General features: G+C 42.7%; 1 protein-coding gene across 4 annotated transcripts; it reads left to right on the top strand.

The window, feature by feature from the left end:
* The first annotated feature begins 86 nt into the window (after nt 1-86).
* On the top strand, nt 87-23474 carry eml3 (EMAP like 3). 4 transcript variants are annotated; one of them, XM_054753178.1, is made up of 24 exons: nt 87-369; nt 874-999; nt 4902-5078; nt 6412-6499; nt 6706-7191; nt 8730-8840; nt 8907-8935; nt 10579-10605; nt 12615-12735; nt 12810-12959; nt 13038-13107; nt 13191-13301; nt 14943-15038; nt 16448-16582; nt 16740-16878; nt 17608-17759; nt 18977-19102; nt 19179-19310; nt 19383-19450; nt 19549-19637; nt 19716-19813; nt 21591-21678; nt 21750-22051; nt 22693-23474. In XM_054753178.1, exons 2-24 carry the CDS (start codon nt 975-977, stop codon nt 22873-22875), a joined length of 3003 nt encoding a protein of 1000 aa, XP_054609153.1. In that variant the 5' UTR covers nt 87-369; nt 874-974; the 3' UTR covers nt 22876-23474. The 4 variants fall into 4 exon arrangements, with proteins under 4 accessions (XP_054609153.1, XP_054609154.1, XP_054609152.1 ...); XM_054753179.1 differs by lacking the exon at nt 874-999 and having other exon boundaries at nt 21750-21848; nt 21921-22051; XM_054753177.1 differs by lacking the exon at nt 874-999.
* The last annotated feature ends 1386 nt before the right edge of the window (nt 23475-24860 follow it).

Consider the following 24860-nt stretch of genomic DNA (forward strand, 5'->3'; position numbering starts at 1 on the left):
AACAAAAATGATCAACAAGTGCAATTACAAAAGTAGCCACATGATGTCGACAAATACCACCACAAAATATGAGGCGTTACCGTAAAAGCAAGAAAGCTACAAACACGAAAGGTGCTTGGCTAAATAACTGCTTTAAAAAAGTTTTGAGACTCGGTGCGAGAAATAGCGTAACTGTGTTATCGGCTGCTTTTAGTATTTACAGTGAATTATTGTGAAGGCTGTCAGCTTGAAGTTCAGTTCCCCCTGCCTTTCGTCTTCTGCTCTGACACTCCTCTCCGAGCATGGGAAGCACACCTCACTCTGGACCCCTCTAGAGTCTCTGTTCGCTTTTCAAACTTCACTACATGGAGTCCTCAACCAACAGTCTGGGTGAGTGAAATGTGGGGAATTTGACTTGACAAAACATGGCAAGATTTACAATCTTGATGCTCGCTCTGATTTGTGTTTGGGGCTAAACGAGGCGCCTTTAAACAAGTAGAAATCTTTTAAAACATCCCCCGGGTTGCTCGATGGGGTATTATAAAAACACAAAATATTAACCCCTGCCTCTTGTGTGTGGGTTTTTTATGGGGTGGGGGCAGGAAACGTGTGTTGTGACATCTTAATGGGGTAGTTTCGCCTTGCTGAAGAACGATACATGTTTAGGAAAGTCCCCCTTTTATCGACCCATTACTGATATCCCACTGTGGTCAACGTTAAGTCACGTTTACATGTGGCTTCTTAGTACGTAGAAACTGATTTACTGTTCAAAACGAGCTGTTTCCTCATGCTGACTGACATGCATGATTAAATGCAACCGTTTCCTTCAGACTTGTGCTCCTCTTGCTGGGACTTTACTACTCTGGTGTTTGGGTTACGGTTCATCATTTATAGTTGTTGGGGTGGACCACCTGCTTGCTGCCAGGGGACCACTCCTGTCTGCTTAAAACGCTCAAGAAAGTGTGAGGGATACCACGTTCGCCCTGACTGTCAACATGCAGGAAACAGAGTACACAAGATGTAAGTGGTTTTGTTGGACAGCTACTTGTTTGAGGTACGCCCCCCCCCCCGCAAAAACAAAAGTGCTAATGTTGCATTTAGTGGAATGCATGCTTGTTATCACATTTAACATAAAAGTTGCTATTTTGTCCCTCTTATAATTGTTGTTGAATGTGCCATACAACGTATTTGGGCCTTTTTTTGTGGGTCAGCTGACCTGCTTGCAACACATCATGTGAGAAGCTCAGTGTGGCCTCAAATTAGATAAAAGAAAACAATATTTGAAACATCTGCCTTGCAATCATTGGAAGTTACAATGACATTCACCAGGACTTTAAAAACTTGCTAAATCCCACTCATCAACCATCACTCTTAATTAATGCATCCCATGTGTAATTGTGGAGCCCACTAAGGGAAATATGTGTTCTATCAGCAGCAGTTGTGTTTTTTTTTTTTTTTTATCTGCGTGGACAGCAAGCTCCATCTTGCACAATGTTCTTGCCCGCATTTGAGCCCATGCCAAAGATCTGAGCCATTCCAAACATCACCTCATCCTTTATGTGGCACCTATTGCCTTATAGTGAGAATATAAGTTTGATTTGAGGGAAGAATGCTTCTCATTGGGCAAGGCAGGACAAACCGGTTTTTGTGGGCCCTCTTCCCATCGTGTAGAATGTAATGTAATAATAAATGAGAGCCAAAGCAGAGCAGTACTGCAGTGACACACAGCGGGGGAAGAGGAAATGTTTTACGCGTTGCCGTGCAGGAAGTTGTATGGCAGTTAGTCATCAGGTCGGATTGCTTAAGGTCATTGTGCACGACTGTAGCGGGGCAATTGAAAGACTGCAACCATAAAATACGTGCAGTGTCACATTCATCAGAACTAAATAACATTTGCATAATCCTAACTCCCGGCAATATCAACGTGAAATAAAAGCAGGCAGGGTTTGCACAGTTCGCTATATTTGCTGTTATAATTGCCTAAACATTCAACCTGTTTGACGAGAACTGGAACTAGCTGTAGCACACAACGCCGACGAGTGTGCAGCTGCTTAGCGGGCTTTCCCAAATATCTGGAAGAAGCCCACGAGAACGCTGTAAATTCAATTCTCCTGTCTGCAAAGTGAGCTTACAGCTGGGATTCTTTCATAAATTAGCATTTCCTGCCTGAAATGACAGCTCAGACCATGTTTACTTATTTTGTTATCGTGAACGTACTGCAGCCTTACGAAGCCAAGGGGTGTCTGAAGTACGGCCCGGGGGCCGCTTGCAGCCTTCAGCTTGTTTCAGCACATTTTAAAACAGGGGTGTCCAAACTTGTTCCACTGAGGGCCACATTCTGAAAAATGAAAGGATGCACTTTGATATTTTGTAAACCAACACATGCTACACACGCTCAGAAGCATTTCAGCTTTTTTAATACGTGAAATGCTGCTAACAATTAATATTTTTCCATAATAATGAGTTTATTCTCATTTTTTGCCACTTTTGCTCTTCATTCGATTATGACTTTTTTTCTTAATATTTTGACTTTATTCCTGTAAAATTACATCTGTTTTTTTCCATTTCTGTTTTTTTTTTTTTTAATTTCCCAACTATTTCATTTCAGCTTCCCTCTTGTAAATTTTCTTCCCGTAATTATAACTTTATATCTTAAAAAAAATATTGCTTTATTTTAACATTTTTACTAAAATGATATTTTTCCTCATTTTACAAGTTTATTCTCATAAAATTGCAACTTTTTTCTCATTAGAAAACTATTTTTTTCTCTTAATATTTTGGCTTTGCTCTGGTAAAATTTCTGCTCTTTTCCGTTTCTGCTGTTGATGTTTTTTTTTTCCAAATATCTCAACTTTCTTCTTGTATATTTTCTTCTTCTAATATTTTGACTTTATTCCCATGTTAGAAATCTCCCCCAAACTTAAGTTTCCAAAAATTACAACTCTATTCATTGTTTTTTAAGTCAAAAACAATGAATAGAGTTGTAAAACAACTTTAAAAAAACTTTTTTTCTTTAATATTTCAACTTAATATCCACTGAAATGGCATTTCTTGACATCCTCATCCAATGGCTTTATTATTGTGAAATTATGGCTTTTTTTTCCTTGCTAGATTCCAACTCCTCTCTTAAATGAATACTTTGACTTTCCCATTTTTGCTGCTGGTGTTTTGTTTTTCTTTTTTTTTTGTAGTTTTCCTGTTAATTTACATTTTTAGACTGCGCTGCGGGCCGATAAAATCACAGTAGCGGGCCGCAAATGGCCCCCGGGCTGCACTTTGGACACCCCTGTTTTAAAAGGACCATTAAACAAGAGAACAAGGGGGAAAAAAAACTGAACAGAATGCTAACGTATGGGTCTTCTTATGTACGTCTACGATGACTATATCGGGTAATACAAGTGTAATGGTGACTATAGGGGTGTTATTTCATGTCTACAGGGCTCTAATAATGGTAAGAAACATATTTATTCATTAAGAGGTTTTTTTTTGCTGTAACTACGAAAATATTCAATTTATTAATATTGAATCCTACTTTGCGAAAATTCACATATGACAGTCGGGTCTGGAACTAGTTAACCGCGATAAACGAGGGACGACCGCGCATGTTTTGAATGCAGCCGGTGCACAATGAGGCGTTATACTTGGGAAATCACAGCAGCTACATACAAACATACATTTTTTTCTTTCATCGTCTTTGTGACACACTTCTGCATGTCACAAATGGGCTGAAATCGACGTCAGATCGTGTTTTATGCACAGCAGACCCAAGGAAAGCATTCAACGCTGTTTCCCCTGTTCATTCGATGTGTTTGCAGTACGTTTTTATTTGGTCATTGCTACAAATCACTGTAGTCTCTGCGCCCTTGAAGTGATGGCACCCTCTCTGGTACCTCTTTCAGGAGAGTGACCCACATGAGTTTCACATTTTCTTTTACAAATAAAAAACAGAAAATTGTGGCGAGCATAAGTATTCATCCCCCTGAGTGAATACTTTGATGAACCGCTGCTATTACAGCTGCAAGTCTTTTCAACAATAACTTTCTTCTTGCCACTCTTCTAAAAAGGCCAGATTTGTGTAGTGCATGACTAATAATTGTCCTGTGGACAGATTTCCCCACTTGAGCTATGCATCTCTGTAAGTCCTTCCAGAGATACCATGGACCTTTTGGCTGCATCTCTGACCAGTGCTCTCCTTTCCGGCCTGTACTGTAAGTTTAGGTGGACGGCCGCGTCTTGGTAGGCTTGCGTTGTGCCACATTCTTCCGCTTTTCCGGTTCATGGATGGAACAGTGCTCTGTGAGATGTTCTTTTTAGGAACCTAACCGTGCTTTAAACATCTCCACAACTTTATCCCTGACCTGTCTGGTGTGTTCCTTGAACTTCACGATGCTGTTTGCTCCCCAATATTTTCTTAACAAATCTGAGCGGCCGCCATAGGCCATCTGTATTTATACCAAGACTACATTACACACAGGTTGACGCTATCATCAGGTCAACATTTAATCATTCAGCAATCATTAGGCAACTTCTGAAGGCAATACTTTTGTACCCCACACTTTTTAGTTTATTTGTAAAAAAAAAAAAGAAAGAAAACCATGTGAAGCCTTTTCTGAGAGGTCTGTACAAGTCTTCAGTTGAGGGCCAAAGTAGCCTGTGAAGTAGAAGAACGGTGGCCAACAAGCAGGAGTGGGTGTGGCGCTCCCACAGCTTGGTATGGCTTTTGGACACAAGGAGGAAGCAGATATCATGTTGCGTGAACTGTAAAGTCAAAAGTCAGTTTGTGGCCCCACTAGTCCGCTTTTACTGCCCGTTTGCCGAACATGTGAGCCGAAGAAAAATGCTTTTTCAGGAACTTCAGCTTCCTGTTGAGTGCGACGTGTAGTCATTCGGTACACCTGAACAACTCACACCTCTTCTCGTAGATGATGTGTCCGCGGACGGCAGCGGGGAGTTCACCGACCGAGCGTGCGTAATGGAGACGCGTCTTCAGGCCCACGAGGACGAGATCACGCTGCTCAAATCCTCACTGGCGGACGCCCTGCGCAGGATCCACCTGCATGAGCAGCTTCTCCCTGTACTCAAACAGCAGCTCATTGCAGGTTAGCTTCACCTTCCAAGAGCAAGCATGTATTGGTTATACGGCGGAGAAAATAAGTATTCCATTCCTTTTCTAACTTTACCCCCATACGAAGTTCATAGGCTTTTTGGTAGTTTTATTATAACAGAGAAAGAGAGAAGGTAAAAGTAATTCCAGTCAATAAAGGTTACCAATGAAGTTGTGTTTAATTAAGTGAAATAAGTATTTGCTGCAATTGGCTGGCGACCAGTCCAGTACCCCGTCTCTCGCCCGAAATCAGCTGGGATAGGCTACGCCATACCCCCTAATGAGGATAAGCGGACCCCAGCAAACCAGTTATGTGTCCATGAAACACACAAATTAGTCCTATTATTTTAGGAACGTACTCAACTAATCTCAAGAAGACACCTGTCACCGAAAGTTTCTTTCATTCAAACCTCTTCACCACCATGGGCAAGACCAAAGAGCTGTCAGAAGACCTCAGGGTCAAAATTGTAGACCTGCACGCGTCTGGAATGGACAACAAGACCGTCAGCAAGGAGCATTTAATTCATAGATGGAAGAAATACGACGTCGTGGGGTAAGGATGATTGGGAGAAAGGTGAGGGACCAGCCCAGAATGACAAGGGAGGAGCTGCTTAAGTCACCAAGAAAAGCGTTAGTAACACTTTGCTGTAATGGATTGAGATCCTGTAGTGGTAACATTGTCTCCCTGCTTAAGAATACACATGTACAGGCCCGTCTGAAGTTTGACAATCAACACCCAAATGACTCAGACACGGCTTGCGAGAATGTGATCATGTCGTCAGATAAGGCCAAAATTCAGCATTTTGGCATCGACTTGACTTCTTTGGTGGTAGAGAAATGCTGACTCTAGTAACACAACCACCTCTACTGTCAAATGTGAGTGGAAGCATTCTCCTCTAGGGCTGCTGCTCTGACCAAAATTCCGCCCAAGATATGTGCCCCCCTGGCGACCAACTGCAAGAAACGGACCTCTGTCCGCAAAGGTTGAATTAAGGCAACTGGATTCCTCTTGTTTGTTGAAAGTGCCTCGTTTTTATCCAAACGGCTTCTTCATTTATCTTCAACAAACAAGAAGAGTCCAGTTGCTTCTATTTTTTGCGGATTATCATGACCTGGATGACTGAGAAGGTTTCTCAGGAGGAAGGAGGTTTGTCCACCAAGCACTAAGTCGCCATCAAATACTTATTTCCCTCAATCTGTTGCTCCCTGTTACAATAAACCTACCAAAAAAAGTTGTGGACTTAGTAAGGGGTAAAGTTACGAAATCAACTGGGGATCAAATACTTATTTCACCCACTTTCCGTCTTATTGTTATGTATCATGCTCAGTAAACCCTGCTGCTGCCAGAATCATCAACCAAGTCTCCTGCCATGATACATGTTCTTCCATCTATGGAGTACGCCAACCTCATGCCAGGTAGTTGACTCCTGTCCTAAAGAACCCGATAGAATACTTCTGCTAGTGTCATGTTTTCATCTGTTTATTAATTTGTTTTTACAAAATACGTCAACAAGGTCCAGGGATGATGTCCGGCACATATTTGTCATTAAATAATAATAAATAACGTCAAGACGGGTATTTCTGTCATGTACGTTTTTATTGACCTCACCTATTTTGTCTAGCCAATCAGCACAGATTGTTGTGAGCAGTACAAATGGCCACACAGTTCCAGCAGAACCCAGACCAGCCACTGTTGACAGGTCCAGTCAGACAGAAGCCATCAAGACGGGGCTGGATGGAGGCCAGGGCAGGGTGTCGTTATCCGGGCGGGTGCAGAGCCTCCACCTGGAGGACGCCCTCCTACCGCACGTGTCAGTGGCGGAAGGGACGCGGGCTAAGCTGAACCGGGTCCCTGGTATGGAGGTGGACGAGGAGGACATGGAAGACGATGAGGAAGAAGGAGGAGTTGGGGAGCAGGACAAGGAGTTGAGTTGGATTTCGACAGTGGAGGAGCCCATTCAGGCTACCACCATCATCAGCCTCCAAGATGGAAGACGTTCTCCGGAAGATGCTGACTTTTTACCAGCTTCAAGCAGACCTTCAGATCAGAACTCCGGCCCCTCGTCCAGTCCTCTGTCTCCCATCCAGGAAGGACGGAAGCAACCGCTGTGTGTCCTCCTAACAGCACTCTCATCGTCTCACGTCCTTCCAATTAATGCATGGCTTTAAAAGATTAATTCACCCTCTTCTCTGGTGTTACTCCAAAACCCAGTTGCACTTCCAGCCATATTGCGTAGCGATTGCTCCACAAACACATTTTCTCTTCCTGTGTTTGAACAGGGGGAACATAATGAGTGACACTTCTAAATGAGCGTACTATTACAGCCCAGTGGAAAATGTGACAAGATATCCATACTTGGATTCATGCAAGTTGTAGTCGTGCAAACGCAACATAAATCTGCAGTAGTGAAGTCACTTAATGGCCAAACAAGCACATGTTGGCATCGATAGTGCCCAAGCGTTCAACTGGGTTTTACAGGAACACTTCATTTCGACCAGGGGTGTCCAAACCTTTTCTAGTGAGTGCTGCATACAGAAAAAATAAAAGGCCACTTTGACATTTTGTACATGAACCGTTTTAGCATTTTACCATACTTTTGTGTTTAGCTCTATATCTCACTATACCGCTTGTCCTCACTAGGATCGCGGGTATGCTGGAGCCTATCCTAGCAAGTCTAAAATCATCCAAAAACCTAAAATCAGACCAGGGAAATGTCAAAAAATGTTTGTGTAAAAATGTCTAACATTTAATGAACTAACTATGTACACAAAAAATATGTTTCTGTCCACCTCAAGAAAGCTGAATATAAGTTCCTCGATTATCCAGAGGGAAAAATCAGGCCTGTGTTGGCCTTTTTTCAAAGCTATGATGTATGTATTTACATCAGTTGGCCACTTGATGGGACTGTTTTCTCACACGTCTCCCTCTGCAACCAAACAGCTGTTTATGCTTTGATTGATTTTAAGATTTTTTTTACACCAATAGGAAGATGGTGTTATGGCTGTTTAGGTTTACTTTGAAAGCGTCTGCCTTCCTGTGTCAAAAGCGCTTATAAATGAGAAATAATGTGACAACGTAATGACAAAATCATGGCGAACATTATTGAAGTCTTCACTTTTGAGTGAGTTGAAAGGGAGCATCTGTGTAGCTGCGTCATCATGCATACGACACCTGTTATACACACTGTAATGTCTAATATCTCATTAATAATGAAATAATTGTATTTTTACAATATACCGAGGGCTGATACAAAACAAGCTGTGGGGCCAAAATAAATTGGCCCCCGGACCGCACTTTGGACACCCCTTATTTAGGTCAACTGTTACCTTTTCTTCATAGTCATTTGATTGTGGTTTCCTGGAATCAATCAACAAACTGGTTCTATCTTTCTGGGATGTGATGAGACGCTGCTGACCTTGACGTGGGCATGTGCACGCATGCTTTTCTTAACTTGCCCTCCTCCCTGCCTTGTTGTTGTTTGTCGACTTGCTGGCTGATGGTTGGCACATGCTGCAGCTCCACTCTTTGATGCTTTCTTCTGCTGCATGCCTCTCGCAATCACCACCACAAGGCAGATGTTGGCAGCGGATTAAATTATTCCACTAGAAATGAAACCAAGTCATGAATTTAATGTTTTTTTTGCAGGGTGAGAACCAACAGCGAGAAACTGGCGAACCGGAAGAGGCAGGTCAGACATCTGGACAAGAAAGCCGCGTCCTCGGCCAACCTCCTGAACCGCTCGCCAAGCTTGGAGAAGTAAAACACACGTGCACACATCATCACTTTTCACGTTTTGCTGATCCTCTCTTGTTCTCCTCACAGTCGTGCCAGGGAACTTATCGCCAGTGCAGGTAATTTTCTTTTTGTTGCTATGACTTGTGCAGCAGCCACAGCCAGCGTTTGAGAGATCTCCAAGTTGACCACATTTGTGGTTAAGAGTAGCTTTTTACGAGTTGAGATGTATTTTAAGGCAGCATTCCTACGCAGTGGAGGAATCCTTCACTCACACTTTTGCAGGTGAATCAAAAGCAGATATTACACTTATTCACTTTGCAAACACACTACCTTATTAGTCTAGTGTAAGTGTCAGGATTGAGCATGTTCATACTCCTCGTGAAAGCGACAGTAATAACTACGCAGTGTAGTCTTTTTTTTTTTTTTATTAGTACTGTATTTCATTTAATTCTTATATTTAGTGTTTTTATTCATGTTAATTTAGGTAGGAGTTCTGACAGGAAAAAGGAAAATTGTTGCAAAATAAAATTGCTGCAATCACATGCTGCAGGATCAAAAAACAAACAAAAGAAAAATGCTGCTAATGCCAAAACCGCACAAACCCCAAGAACTACTCCCATAAGGGAAAAGCTGCAAGTTCATGGAACAAAACGTAAGATAGCCGTGCTAGAAAGATGTTAGCCAGGCTACCAGGGGTGCCAGACCTGAGGGATATCAGTCTTTAAAGACTTAATATGTAACTACAGTAATTTTAACAGGCAAGTGAATAACAAAGACTTAAAGAAAAATGTACCTTTTCATTCTGCCCACTTTCTTCAGGGCATGCCACTTAAATCTTTAAAGACGAAAGTCTGGCTCCCCTAGTAAACTGGCTAACTTCCAATTTGTTCCATCAGCATGCAGCATTTCGCTCATGCAGTTGTTTTTGGGGGTTTGTGTGTTTTTGGCATTTGCAGAATTTTTTCTTTTTCTTTCTTTTTTTTTTGAAATCCTGCAATGTTGATGTGATTGCAGGGTTATCCCATTGCATTTGTTTTATGGTTTATGGTTTTTGGTTTTGGCGCATTTGTGTTTGGAGTGTTGGAGCGTTTGCCTCTGCCACCATACATTTCATACACAATGCAATTCAATGTGCTTTACGTAAATAATATAAACAAACATCTGAAAGACAGTTAAAAACAATAAAACACCAATGACCGGTCATCTTGTCTTATCTGCAGTTTCCCAGAGGACTGAAGTTAAAGTTGCCCCAAAGACTATTCTATCTGATTCCAATAGTCTCTAACCCGTACAGTTGACATCTATGATGGGACATACTGAGAATTTCCAGTTATAATAAAGCACCATTTGTTTTCACAATATTATACAATACAACAGATAATAAACATACGATGTGGAGAAAAGGTAAAAAGGATAATCGGTTCAGTGCGGTATAGTGTAATTCTAGTCATTGGCACGTGGGGAAAATACCTGTAAATGTTTTCAGCCTGGACTTCAAAGTGAGCTCTGCTGGGAGTTTGTTCCAGCATAACAACTGAATCTTACTGATAGTGCAAAATTACTCCATTGTACAATAAAATATTATGTAGTATTAATAAATTTAAAAAATACTGTTCAATTATGCAATTTTGTAATAAAAACATGTTTTGCTCATAGTGATTGCATGTCAAATTCAGAGCATTCATGGGTGCATTGTTGTGGTCTTAATGTTGAGTCTAGGGTTTTTCTTTTATCTTTTGTCTTTGGTTTCTTCTCACAGGCTCCAGAAGAGGAACTTACAGTCAAGGTAGACCTCTTATCACATGCACATTGGCCTCAGCGTTAGGATTCCTTCACTTAAGTCCATTTAATGTGTAGCATTCGTACTGGTCATGGTTTGTTTGTTTCGTACATGCTTAAGGCCTACCACAGTTAAACAATTCAGCATGTCCAAAAAGCTTATTCAATCCTAACACTTTTCCATGTCTCTGCAGTTTGACAATTCTTAACTTGAGATAGATAGATATCATATGCAGCGATGGAGGACAGGGAGAAGAACAAAGGGTTAGGAGCAGTTGAAAGGAACATGTAGTGGTTGGTCTCAAGATGGACTTTATTTGTCAATTGCTGACAACAGAAAGAATGGATAACAGGAAAACCTCTTCTGGTGCCAAAACACTCGCGCACCCAAAACACTGTTCACAAAACACCCCCCCAAACTTATAGCCCACTGGGTTAGAGACTTACTCCCTCGTGTCCGCCACACACTGAGTTCATCAGCCTCTGAAAATTCTGGGCCAGCCCCGAAAGGCCAAAAGGCATGCTTAAAAACTCAGAACGGGGTACTTACTACAGTTTTGGGCACGTCCTCTGCATGCATGGGAACTGGGTAATAACATCAGACCAAGAAAAGTGCTGGATCTGCAGAATGGGGTAGTGGTCATGTGCAGTGATATTGTTAAGGTGGCGGAAATCGCCACAAAGCCGCCATGACTCAGCCGCCCTTGGCACCATGTGCAGGGGCGAGGCCTACAGGCTCTTAGAGCGCTTCACAATGTCTAAACGCTCTATAGTAGCAAAGTCCTCTCTAGCAGTGGCCAATTTAGCTGCTTTAAGGCGTAGCGACACAATGCTTCATGTCCGCAGTCGAAAAAGCGGGGGTGGTAAGCTACAGAATATCTGCCAGCAAATGCTGAAAAACATCACCCGATGCTAAAAAGTTAGCGTTTGTAAGGGCCCAAGCCTCCAGGCATACACGGAAATGTAGGAAAAGATACACCATCAATCAAGCGGCGATTAGACACACCAACAAGCAATCCATTAGCACACAGAAAATCAGCGCTGATAATAGAGACAGTTATGGAGGCGATGACAAAGTCCCACTGGAAGCCGTGTCCATGGAAACAAACAGTCACCAACCTGGTGTTGATGGAAGAGCCATTAGCTGCATCTAACAGCGGACTGCAGCCTTCAGCCACCTTGTCCGTGCTCATGGGGGAGTAGGCTGAGTCGATCAGGACGGCAGCAGTAGAGTGGTCGTCTCCCAACCGGAAAGTTGCAGGTTGACCTACTAATGTGTGCTGCCAGAGTTCCAGAAGACCTAGCGCTCTTCCATCGCATCGATGATCGTGTTCGTGTCATAGTATCCTTACTGATGCTGCGTCATCAGTAGGTAAATGTGCTAGCAGTGTCAAGCGCTTTGAGTGAAAGACCATTTACCATCTGTATTGCGCTGATCCACTGCAGCATCCCGGGCTGAAGCACACTTGCGTGCCATAGGCTAGGCGAAAGGTGGCTGGTCCCAGAGTGATGTCCCAGAGTGATGTGCAGCATGCAGCATGAGGACCAGCTCAGGGGTCATGGGTGGTGCCTGGTGTGGATCTGGGTGTGCAGTGACTTGTCACCCAAGCCAGACGTAGCCAGTAGGGCTGTGAGGGCCTGGTGGACTGCATACAGTGCCACTCGTAGTGGTACCACCGCTCGCAAGCCCAGACACATGCCGTGCCTCCCTCTGCCCCACGGAGTATTTTTGCTCTGTTGGAGTCAACACCAACGACATAAACGCTACTGGCCCCTCACAGGTCACAAATGTGGGACACTGCAGGTCATAGTGGCCAAGCATGAGGGGAGAGTATCCTGCTAGAGGAGAGCACGCCGCTGTGCGGTTCCAGTACCGTTTCGGGCACCTTTTCAAAAGTACAGATTTGGCATTGTGTTATGCGATAATATGTAAACAATACCCAATCCTAGTTATTATGGATTACGCATGTAGTACATACACGTATGTGATACACTGATGCTGTATTTGTTTTCCAGAACAGTCCATCAAGATGTTCATCCGTGGCCGTCCCATAACCATGTACATCCCCTCCAACATCCAGAATTACGAAGAGCTGAAGATGGAGCCGCCCTCTGAGAGACTGGAGCTGGACTGGGTGTATCCACTACTTAAAAGTTGATTGACATGCTGTACTAAATTGAAGGAAGTCTACCTTGACCCTGTCACAACAGCTATGGTTATCGGGGAAGGGACTGTCGTGCCAACCTGTACTTCCTCCCGACGGGCGAGGCGGTCTACTTCACAGCCTGTGTTATTGTCCTGTACCACATCAACAAGCGCACGCAACGCCACTACCGCAAACACACTGATTGTGTTCGCTGGTTAGTAGACGCTAACATTCTTCTACTTGATGCCAGTGATTAGTGGTTTTACTTACTTCCATTTGTGTTGTCTCACAGTCTCACACTGCATCCTGATAAGGTGCGAATAGCATCAGGCCAAACAGCGGGCGTGGATAAAGACGGCAAGGTTGGTTTGGAAATGAAATTGCTCATGCATGGATTCACGATCATCAAAGTGTCCTTTTCAATGACTTTCATCTCGTCTTGTAGCCCCTGCAGCCATGTATTCATATTTGGGACTCGGCCACTTTGGTAACCCTGCAGCAAATCGGACTTGGAACTTTCCAGAGAGGAGTAGGATCTGTTGCCTTTTCCACAATGGTGAGGACACTTAACAATTCCACCAGATGCTCAAGAAAGTAATAGAATTAATTATTTGTCCCACAATGGGACCATTGTACGGTATACAGTGAGGTTATACAGTATGTAAGTATTTTTGATCAGATTTTGTAAGTGTCCCTGAAGCACACAAATTAGTCCTGTCCCTTTTTAGAAAAATACTCTCAACTTGTAATGTGGATACAAGACACCTGTCACAGAAACAGTCTCTTCCATTCAAACGTCTCCACCAGCACTGGTGAGACCAAAGAGCTGTCAAACTTGTCCGAGACTGCAATAGAGTCAAAGACCATCAACAAGAAGCTTGGTGAGAAAGAGATCACGGTTGGCATGATAATTAATAAATGGAAGAAATATGAGACACCAGCCATCTGCCCTCGCTCTGGAGCTCCTTATACCACCACCTCATGGTATAAGGATGATTGTGAGAAAGGTGAGGGACCAGCCCAGAATGACATGAGAGGAGCTGGTTAATGATCTCAAGGGAGTTGGGACCATAGTCACCAAGAAAAGCATTAGTAACACACTTTACTGTAATGAATTGAGATCCTGGAGTGCCTCCAATGTCCCCCTGTTCAAGAAGACACATGTCCAGACACGTCTGAAGTTTGACAACCAAAACCTGATTGACTCAGACAAGGCTTAGGAGAATGTGATGTCGTCACATGTGACCAAAATTTAGCTCTTTGGCACCAAGTGTACTCTACGTGTTTGGAGGCAGATCAGTGCTGAATATGAGGCCAACAACACCATCCCTACTGTCAAACATGGAGGTGGAAACATTTTGCTTTGGGGCTGTTTCTCTGACCAAAATTCCTCCTGAGATGTGGGCAACCCTGGTGACCAGCTACAAGAAAACATCTGACCACTGTGTTTAAGTTTGGCCAACAAGTCTAGGCAAGCTCAAATACTTATTTCCCTCAATCAAATACAAATGAATTTATAACCTTTATTTCATGTTTTTTTTTTTTTTTTACATTCTGTCTCTCTTACCATACAGTTACCATACAGCTGGACTGTTGATGTCTTTTGTAAGGGGGTAAACGTACATAAGTAAATAAACAAATAAGTAGGGGTGTCACAGGATCTCGTGACAAGATTTCCCGTTGAGAAAAAAAATGTCTCGTGGGGACCAGGCCAGTGACAATGAATAATTCATTAATCACACAATAAATGAAAATGAACTTCATAATTTTGACGGCCTCAATATATGGCTATGTGCATGTGTGTCTGTTGTCTTCGTCTCTCGCCTAGAAACAGGCAGGAAGTGGATTTACTCTTTGCATTGCTTTCAGCACCTTGGTGCGTTTTTTCCAACAACCTTATGAACGGAGTGAACCCTTTTGTCAGTCATACATTCTCTTTGTCCCAGTGGATGGAGGCAGGGCTGCTAGCATACACATAGAGTGCAACGTAGTAGAAATTACGTTGCAATATATTGTCATATTTTTTTAAAATATTTTTTCATTGTACTTTTCTACAAGTAATGTTAAATTCTCGTCTGGTTTTGTCTCATGCTCGTCGACCCAATTACATATATCATCTAGTCCTGTGACACCCCTAGCCTTTAGTAATGTACGCATATGACATCCTCAGTGCACACATCGATTGTTTTGTTTTCAGGATTCCGGAGTTTTCCTGTGCGTGATTGATGACTCCAATGAACACATGTTGTCAGTATGGGACTGCACCAAAGGCACCAAGCAAGCGGAGATAAAGGTAGAGGAGAGAAGTGGAAGTTTTTTCACGCAAACTAGTATGTTATTATTATGTTCACTGTTTGTTTGAATAGCATTTCAAGTGTACAAGAACATTAGACTTTCTTGCCATGCGGAAAGGCAACTCCGTGCTGGACAGCCCAGCACTGACCCACAATGTATAAACATAGTTGGTCCAAGTGGAACAAAATAATTACACCCACCACTCCCCTTTGGACCGTTTTGGGATAGTCCACATGCCACCTTACAGAGTGTGCATGAATGAGCTTTTTGTGTTTGACTGCACATCATACAACACGGTGAGAAACATCTGCCAGACATCCTGGAAGCTTCATTAAGACTTTATTAAAGTTTGCTTTGGCCAGCTGCAACAACATGGAATAATGTTGGAAATATGGTAGACCAGCAGCCCCATGCTTGCGGATGGTAATGGTTTAGTTTGTTTGCAACATGCCTAACAAAGTTACATTGAAGTGCATCAAATTTTTACACTTGCACAAGTCAAGTCAACATGTCCGAAAAGGAGTAAGAAGAATCAGAACTGATATAGCCTACTCCTTCACAGTGTCTCAGCTATTACTTATAGTACTCGTAAAGGAAAAGGGTAAAGATGTGCAATAGTAAAGTTAATAGTTTGTAAAAAGTGCAGGCTATGTGATAAGCAATACCATCATTTTAATAACGGAAAGAATCCTGAATAAACATTGTATAATTAGGAGATAAGTATGAATAAACTGTAGATAAAACTAAAAAAACATTCTAATGAACATATAAATATATAATAGATTATAGGCAATACCTTATTGGATAATAAAATAATAAAGAAATGAATTCAGGATCAATGATGTCAGACAATGGTTCAGCATCTTCCTCCTTATACCTTATTGTTGTTGTTTGTTTTTGGGCTTTTTCCCCACATTGGGGCTTGACACAGCGAGACAATTGCATGATGATTTGGCTTTATTGTTATGCCGTACACCCGTCCTGATGCAACACTGGCCGAGACACACGAACACACACGTGTACCTTTACATCACCAGGGATGTCTTCCTTGTACCTTGTAAATATCTTAAACTGGCTCATATTAGCACACTGAGTTCTTTGCTAAATCTGTTCCGTAATTTTACTCCACGTATTGATGTGTTGAACATTTTTAGTGCAGTGAGAGTGTACGGTTTTACATACTATTTTTCCTGTAGTTGTACATTATTGGGTAGCAGGTTGTTGTTTGCTTTGTGCATGATTTTATCTGTTTTGAAATTGGTTAGTTTCAATATTTGTGATTTAATGAATCAAGGGTTTGTGTATTATTAACCAGCACTTTGTGTTATCATAACTGCCCTCAGCAAAAGCTTGTGTTTGCCCTCAAGTAACATTGATCTTATGTCAATTGCCTTATTGTCTTTTAAGACCACCAACGAAGCTGTGTTCGCCGTGGAGTTCCACCCTGGTGACAGCAGCAACATCATCACCTGTGGTAAATCCCACGTCTACTTCTGGAATCTGAACGCCGGCCAGTTCACCAAGAAGCAAGGCATCTTTGGAGTAAGGCGGCCTTCATGTCACTTTCACTTCCCTAACGCTGTGTTTGCTTGTAAGATAAATGCAGAAGTCAAGTCCAAACACAGACAGAAGTGAAATCGGAGGAATGAAATGAATTGTATTTGTAACAATGATGCTAACAAACTTGTTTCGCTTTCAGAAATACAAGAAGCCCAAGTTTATCCAGTGCTTTGTGTTCAGCCTGACTGGTGAGGTTCTGACTGGAGATTCAGAGGGGAACATCCTGACATGGGGCAAGTCTGCCGCAGATATCAAAACTCTTGGCAAAGGAGCCAAAGGTCAGTACTGGAAGGCCAAATATTCATTTGACCATTACAACTGAAGGCCGGGAAAAGGTTGGGAGTGAGGTCTTGCCTCAGGTAGAGGAGATCAAGTATCTGTTGTTTTATGAGTGAGGGAAGACTGGAGCGCGAGATCGACAGGCGGATGGGCGCAGCTTCTGTGGTAATGCGATTGCTGTACTGGGCCGTGAAGCGGTAGCTGAGCCAGAAAGCAAAGCTTTTGTTTATTGGTGGACCTACAGTATGTTACCCTCACCTGTGTGTGCCAGCTTTGGGTAGTGACCGGAAGGACAAAATTGTGCCACAAGGGGCCAAAATTATTTTGAAAATGAATTGAGATAGGGTGAGGAGCTCGGTCATCCAGAAGAGATTTGGAGGTGGCTTGGGTATCAAGTCTAGATGCCTTCTGGACACCTCTCTGGTGCAGTGCTCTGGGCATGTCCAGCCGGGATTTGACCCGGAAGAGATCTAGGACATGCTGGAGGGATTATGTCCTGGCCTGGGAATATCTTGGTGCCCCCCCACCCTTACCGCCCCCTCCGGTGGACCTGGAAGAGGTAGCCAGAGACCAGGAAGTCTGGGATTCTCTACTGAGACTGCTCCCCCACATTCCAGTTTCGCATAAGTCGAAGAAAAAGGCATGGATGGATGTCATTACAACTGCCAATTGAATATTTTTACGTCATTCACCGAAGACTTTGTGTCTGCTCTGAACAACATTTTTAGAAACCCTGCAGATTATGCGACAGACCAGAGCGCATGAAGGCAGCGTGTTTACCCTCTGCAACCTGCAGGGTGGTGGTCTGCTCAGCGGCGGCAGCAGAGACCGCAAGATCATCCGCTGGAGTGCAGACCTGGCCCCCGAGCGAGAGTGTGAGGTGAACCTGGACTGTGTGTTTGTGTGTGTGTGTGTGTGTGTGTGTGTGTGTGTGTGTGTCTACGTTTACAGCAGGGGCTGTTGAGGGGGACGGCAAAAGGTGCAATGTAACCAAAAAAAGTTGATAATACTAATAATATAGTCACCTATAAACTATTAACGATTACAACATTTAAAAAAATGCAAAATGTCAAAATGGCTTTCTTTTGAATGCAACAGCCACAAGTGAAACAGGGTTCCTACGGAAGTATGGAAACTATGGAAAAGTGTGGAATTTGGTTTTATGCTGTAAATTTCCAGGTCTGGAAAAGTATGGAAAAATATTCATGTTTCCAATCTTTTTTTAAGGCACTAGGATAGCTAAGATGTTTGTGTGTGAGCACACAGTGGGCGACACATCCTGGAAAACATTTGGGAAGATTGACAAGTTCAATGGCCAGCCCTCTACGATTATCTTCCTCCAAACATTGTATGAGCTACATTACCTGCTGTAATCTCCTGGAAGTTATATGGTGACATAACAGCATACGTATTCAGAATAATGGAAACAAACAATTACTTCCATAATTAATTTACATTTATTTATTTATTTATGTGGATGTTGAGGGACTGTCTAGGCTGCGTGGAAGTCCGGAACAGTACCTCTGGATTGGCAGACCAGGGTGGTGGTTATTATTATTATTATTATTATTATTATTATTATTATTAGAGCCCTCTCGACATGAAGTAACACTTCTATAGTCACCTTTACACTCCTATTATTGTTTGTTTACACCACACTGTGCAGCTACAGGATCACGACAGGGACATAAGAGACGGCCGCCGCTCATAGCATATAGCACGCTACCAAGCTAGCTAGTTAGCCTCTAATTCATTTGTTTTAAACTTAATTGTTTCAGAAGGAGTGGGGAAGAAAGACAAAGTAAGAAGCCAAAAGCTTACCACTTCCACATATAATGGGAGGAGAACATTTTTTTCTCTCTATCCTGTCGGAAATGCCATGTCAGCGTCCAATGCATGTGGACTGTAACAGCCACAAGTGAAACTATTTGATTTGCAGCGACTCCTGTAAAAGCTGTTCTATATAAAACGGTTGAGCATATCTATGTTGGATCAGGCTTTTTAGAAAATTCATCAAAATGGCTCCCGCATCTTTCAATTTTTCAGTATGATTAAACACCACTGGTTTACAAAATTTTTGAAAATTGTTGCATTCAGATCCCGGAGAAGTTTGGGGCGGTCCGCACCATTGCTGATATGGACGGAGAGGAAGTGTTAGTTGGAACGACAAGAAACGCTATCCTCAGAGGCACCTTCTCTGACGGATTTGTGGCCATTGTGCAAGTATGTACATTACCTCTTGATAGTATTGACCAAATGTTCAGCTAACAAGACTAAAGTTTCTCTGCTCGTCTCTCAGGGTCATGTCGACGAGATGTGGGGGCTGGCGACGCATCCTTCCATCAACGTCTTCCTCTCCTGTGGCCACGACAGGCAGGTGTGTGTATGGAACACTGAGGAACACAAGCTGGACTGGTCCATCACCCTGGAGGTATGCAACAACAGATTATTGCTGGAGATGCAGCCTGGATTGCTAAACTAGGTGGTCCTGTTTGTTCTTCAGGAATATGGCCTGTGTGCTGATTTCTGCCCAAATGGATCAGTGGTTTCAGTTGGCCTTAACACAGGAAGGTAGCACATACTGTACATCTAGTATGTACGTGCAGTAAAAGCAGTGTTAATTAGCAGGGTTGCTAAGCGCGGCTTTGCTTTGCTGACACCACCAACAGATGGGTGGCTCTGGACCTGCTAACCACGGAGGTAATCTCTGAGTCCGTTGACGGGAACGAGCAGCTGTCCGTCATGAGGTACTCTCCAGGTAGGATACCAGACCATTAGCTCGCCAGGCAAAGGTCAGAACTACAGTAAGTTATAGTAATATGATGCGTGTTTACAGATGGCAGCTGTCTGGCTGTGGGCTCTCATGACAACTTCATCTACATCTACAACGTAACAGAAAGTGGGCGACGCTACACTCGGTTTGGGAGGTGCAATGTGAGCGCCATCATATTTGTAATTGTGGTTACTGACACCAATCATTCTATTGTATTTGTAATCTATATCATTTGCTGCAGTGTATAAGACATACACTCCTGATTAAAATTTTAAGACCAGATGAAAAATTGCAAGAATTTACATTTTGCACAGTTTATCTTAAGAAGGTTCTAAGTGGAGCTTCAAAATGCAAGAAGAAGACATTAGAATGAGAGAGAAAATGAGAGAAAACAACCATTTAACTGAAATAGGCTGTTCATCAGCTTATCAAAAGTTTAAAGACCACAGCTTTTAAAAGCCAAAATCTTGGCAGAAATGTGGATTCCAATGTCATTTTCTGTCAGGTATTCACACTGTCATGATCTCTTGACGCCAAAGGCAAAAAACCTTTTTCGCTTTGAACGCAGTTGGATTGTTGAGGTTCAAGGCCTCTCACAGTGCGCCATTGGTGCTGTCATTTTAAGATAGTCTTTTTAAACTTCTTAAATGATCCTGAGGGTTATGGAATAAAAAAGTCAAGAGGTAGACCCAAAAAAATGTCACTGGACCGATTGGCTGTCCATCAAGACATGGGGCAATCCTTGGCCCAAATGAAGGTTGTTACTGGTGCTGAGTGCAGTCCAATGATCATCACAGGGCATCTGCGAGAGAATGGTTTTCAGAACAAAAAACGTCTTCAAAGGCGTCTCTTTCAACGCCACTAAATTGCCCGTTTGGAATTTTCACGAGAGCACCAAACATGAGACATTGAAAGGTGGAAGAAAGTTTTATTTTCTGATGAGAAAAAAATGGAACCTTGACAACGGTCCTGATGGCTTCCAACGTTACTGAGATGTTTTCCACATGACACAGGGGGCGCCATCATGATCTGGGGTGCTTCTTCCTTCAAAGGAACAATGGAGCTTCAGGTTGTGCATGGGCGTCAAACGGCAGCTGGCTATGTGGAGATGTTGCAGGGGGCATCCCTCATGACTGAAGGCCCTCATCTCTGTGGTAATTTTTCAACATGAAAATGCTGCAGTTCACAATGCCTGACAAAGGACTTTTTCCAGAGGAATAACCTCACTCTTTTGAACCATGCTGCGTGTTTCCCTGATCTAAATCCAATTGAGAACATTTACGGATGGATGGCAAGGGAAGTTTACAAAAATGGACGTCAGTTCCAGACAGTGGATGCCGTCCATGAAGCCATCTTCACCACCTAGAGCAACATTCCCACTAGCCTCCTGGAAACACAGGCACCAAACATGCCCAAACCAGTTTTTGAGGTGACTAGCAAGAATGGTGCAGCTACTCATTACTGAGCCCTTTTTTGAACATTTTATTTCTATTTAAGGGCGGTTTGGGTTTTTTTTAGTCTTTAAAGTTTTGATCAGCTGATGAACAGCTTATTTCAGTTTAATAGTTGTTTGCAATAAATTGCTTACTCGTTTTTTGTCTCACTCCCATTTCCTCTTTTTGCATTTTGAAGCTCTACTTAGAAACTCCTTCAGATCCAACAGTGCAAAATTCTTGCAATTTTTCAACTGGTGTGTACAGTATATTGCTGGTTTTAAATGGAACACTTCCATCAGTACAATTCAATAAGTATACTTTGTACACTGTGCACTACATTTTGCTGTACTTCTCAGTGGGAACGCACTTGTTCAATCAAAAGAACTGTGTAAGAATGGAAGTGCGCCAGTTGAGACTCAGAAAGTGTGTGTATTTGCTTTATAAGTAATTACTGGCTTAACATAGGACAGTAGTGTCAATACATTGATGTTTATCTCATCAGGGCCACTCCAGCTTCATAACTCATTTGGATTGGTCCAAAGATGGGAGGTACATTATGTCTAATTCAGGGGACTACGAGATCCTCTACTGTAAGTAACTTCACGTCTTCGCATTTACGTGCGGTGTCAATGTGGCGTGTTCAATAATGCAAGTGTTGCAGGGGACATTGCTGCAGGCTGCAAACTGTTGAGGAATCGCTTTGAGAGCAAAGACAGGGAATGGGCCTCCTACACCTGCGTGCTGGGCTTCCACGTCATGGGTGAGGGATCAAACAGGAGGAATGGCATCGCTGTCAATGTGTGGAAAGTCACTGCTGGCTGTTCTGCTGCAGGTGTGTGGTTGGAGGGCTCCGACGGCACAGACATCAACGCGCTGTGTCGCTCCCACAGCGAGCGCGTGGTGGCAGTGGCCGACGACTTCTGCAAAGTCCATCTCTTCCAGTACCCCTGTCCCAAACCAAAGGTACTGTACATGGACTGCAAATATTCATACTGCTGTGAATTAACATTACCAGTTGACATATTTATTTTATCCTCCAATCCTCTCAACTCTCACACATTCTAAAAATACAATTACACCAAAAAACAACAGCAAAAATTGAAAAATAGCAAAAAGGCGAAGAAAAACTTGAAATGTTGATATGAATAGGACTAACACTACTAAGACTAATAATAACGGTAAGATTTAATAAATGCAGTTTAATACCTGCAATATTGTACGAGAACCGAGGCGCCACGGTATTCCGTTTGTTATGTTATGATAATAAAAATAAGCTTTGTCATGTTTAACACAGAGTTGAGATGCTGGCTGTTTCATACTGTATATAAATGATTAGCCTTAGCCTTATTTGCCTTTTTAGAAAATGTTAAATATCATAATGGCTCCCACATGCTTTGAGTTTTCAGAAAAAGTTTGGACGCCACTGCCTCTTGTGCTAGAGCTAGCGCCCCTAGTGTCAGGCCTCGTTAATTACACCATGCAATACTTCCCTTTCATTATAAAACTAAAAATAGTCTGACTGTAATAGCAGCCTCCATGTTTTTTTTCCTGCATTCTCCACCATTTTTTTCCCTCTTCATACCATTGCTATCTCCCCGTGCCAGGCGCCCAGCCACAGGTACGAGGGCCACGGCAGCCACGTCACCAACGTGCGCTTCACCCACAGCGACTCCCACCTGCTCTCCATGGGCGGCAAGGACACGTGCATCCTCCAGTGGAGAGTGATTCGGCCGACCTCGACCTCATCGACCGCTGCCAGCTCTCCAGAACCTGCCAGCAGCAGCTAGAGCAAGGAAAGACAGAAGCGATTCCAAGCAGAACAAGAAGAAGAAGAGCAGCAACATACATGAAGCCAGTGGACAGCTGCCAGAGTTGCACACATGTACAGAAGGCCTCTAAAGCACTAGCATCTATAAGAAATGCGAGTGGAACTGGAACATCATGTCCTTTCTTAAAAAACGAAATGCAAAATGTGACTATTGAGAGAACATTCTTGAGTTTTTATCCATCTCATGCTTTGCCGTGGTGTATGACACTGTAATTGATCTACTATATTTCTACAATGTGTTATATATTTTAACTGTTTGGTGAATGTAGGCTGCCTTTATGCTTACATCAGAGATATCCAAAGTACGGCCTGGGGGCCATTCTTGGCCCGCAGCTAGTTTTTTATTGGTTCTCTGCACTTGCTAAAAATAGAATGAATTCATTATTAATAGGAGATATTATTAAATATTGCCCTAATTTGCTTTTTCACCTTAAACACAAAAGGTAGGATGTTGATTGTAGTAGCTTACCATACACTGACCTACAAAATCTACCAAAGCGGCCCCCCCTGTGTCCTTTAATTTTTTCTCTATGCATTAAAGGTGGTGTCCCTCTTCAACTCCAAATGCACTCGTTTCAACCAGAAAGAAGAACACCACCACCAGCTAGTAGATGTTACCAATCGTGGATAAAAAGAACAGATTGAACAAACAAATGTCTATATTTGTCACAATTTGAAGTTAAACTGATTGCCGTTCCTGTGCTTTCACTCACCGCTGTCTCGGATACATGCAGTACATGTCTGTCGTGCGTGCACATACACAACAGCAGTCTCAGAGAAGTCATTGCGGAGTTGGAGTCATTGTGTGATTATGATACGTATACATTCAATGATAGCTAACCTTAGTTGCTACACTGTGTCAAATCTCTAGCTGATAATACAACTAATGCTCGTGTGTGTGTGTGTGTGTTACAGCAGGAAGAGGGCGGAATATACACATTTGAAAGTTACCGTCCTCGCACGCATTACCTTATCAGGGCAGACAGGGCCTTTAACACACTGTGACAAGAAATAATTCACTGCAGTTCTCACCGTAGGCCACAGGGGGCAGTGTTTTAAATATAAACTATCTCACTGCTTTTCGCAGGGCTTACATTCTCAGTCAACCAGCAAATGGCAAAAATCTGCGAGAAATTGATATGCCCATAAACATGTCTATGCTGTCACTCCTTCCCCTTTAAACCCTGCCTCTCGCTTGACATTGACGCTCTCTGATTTTGGATCAGCATTTGCAATAAAAGTGAGTGGTACACGTATGCTGTACATTTTAGATGTATTATCACATATTAATAAATTATTACCGACCGAGGGTGAATGACAGTGGCGGAGCCAAAAATCTTTCATTGGCGTGGCCAAGGTGAGACCATTACTACTCACTTAGGGGTGGCAATAAGTTGATGCCTGAAATCTCTCGATGGCCGGAGGGTCACCACGTAGCTCCGCCACTGTTGAAGGATATGTGTTTTTGCGGAAAAAGTCCCTACATATGGATCTATATTTTGCACCAAAAATCTGCGAAAACGCGGGGCTGTGAATGCTGAATCTCCAATGTGTGGGAATCCACTGCACTTTGACTGCAGTTGGCAATGTTGACTTGTGCCTCTAACGTCGCTAGTGGGCAGTGTTGCTTCATAGAATTGATGTGACGTTTTTTAACTTGACCCCAAAAGAGAAACAGGAAAAATGTGCTTTTATGTGTTTAGAAATGTTTAAAAAGTAGGATTTAAATATTAATTGTATGACATTTGACACACATCAGTGCAAGGATTTAAATCGGTTAAAATTCTTCCCCTTTAGATATTTATCATTTGTTCACGTAACACAATTATTTTGTATTATACTGTAGTTTAAGACCCTTCCAAGTTAGTCAGGAGGTTTGGTTTTCAAACACATTACACCGATTCTTGAGCAGCTGGTCATTTTCCGGAGTTTAACGAAAATTTC

The sequence above is a fragment of the Dunckerocampus dactyliophorus genome, chromosome 15, assembly GCF_027744805.1.
Source record: "Dunckerocampus dactyliophorus isolate RoL2022-P2 chromosome 15, RoL_Ddac_1.1, whole genome shotgun sequence".
In the NCBI taxonomy this organism is placed as follows: Eukaryota; Metazoa; Chordata; class Actinopteri; order Syngnathiformes; family Syngnathidae; genus Dunckerocampus; species Dunckerocampus dactyliophorus.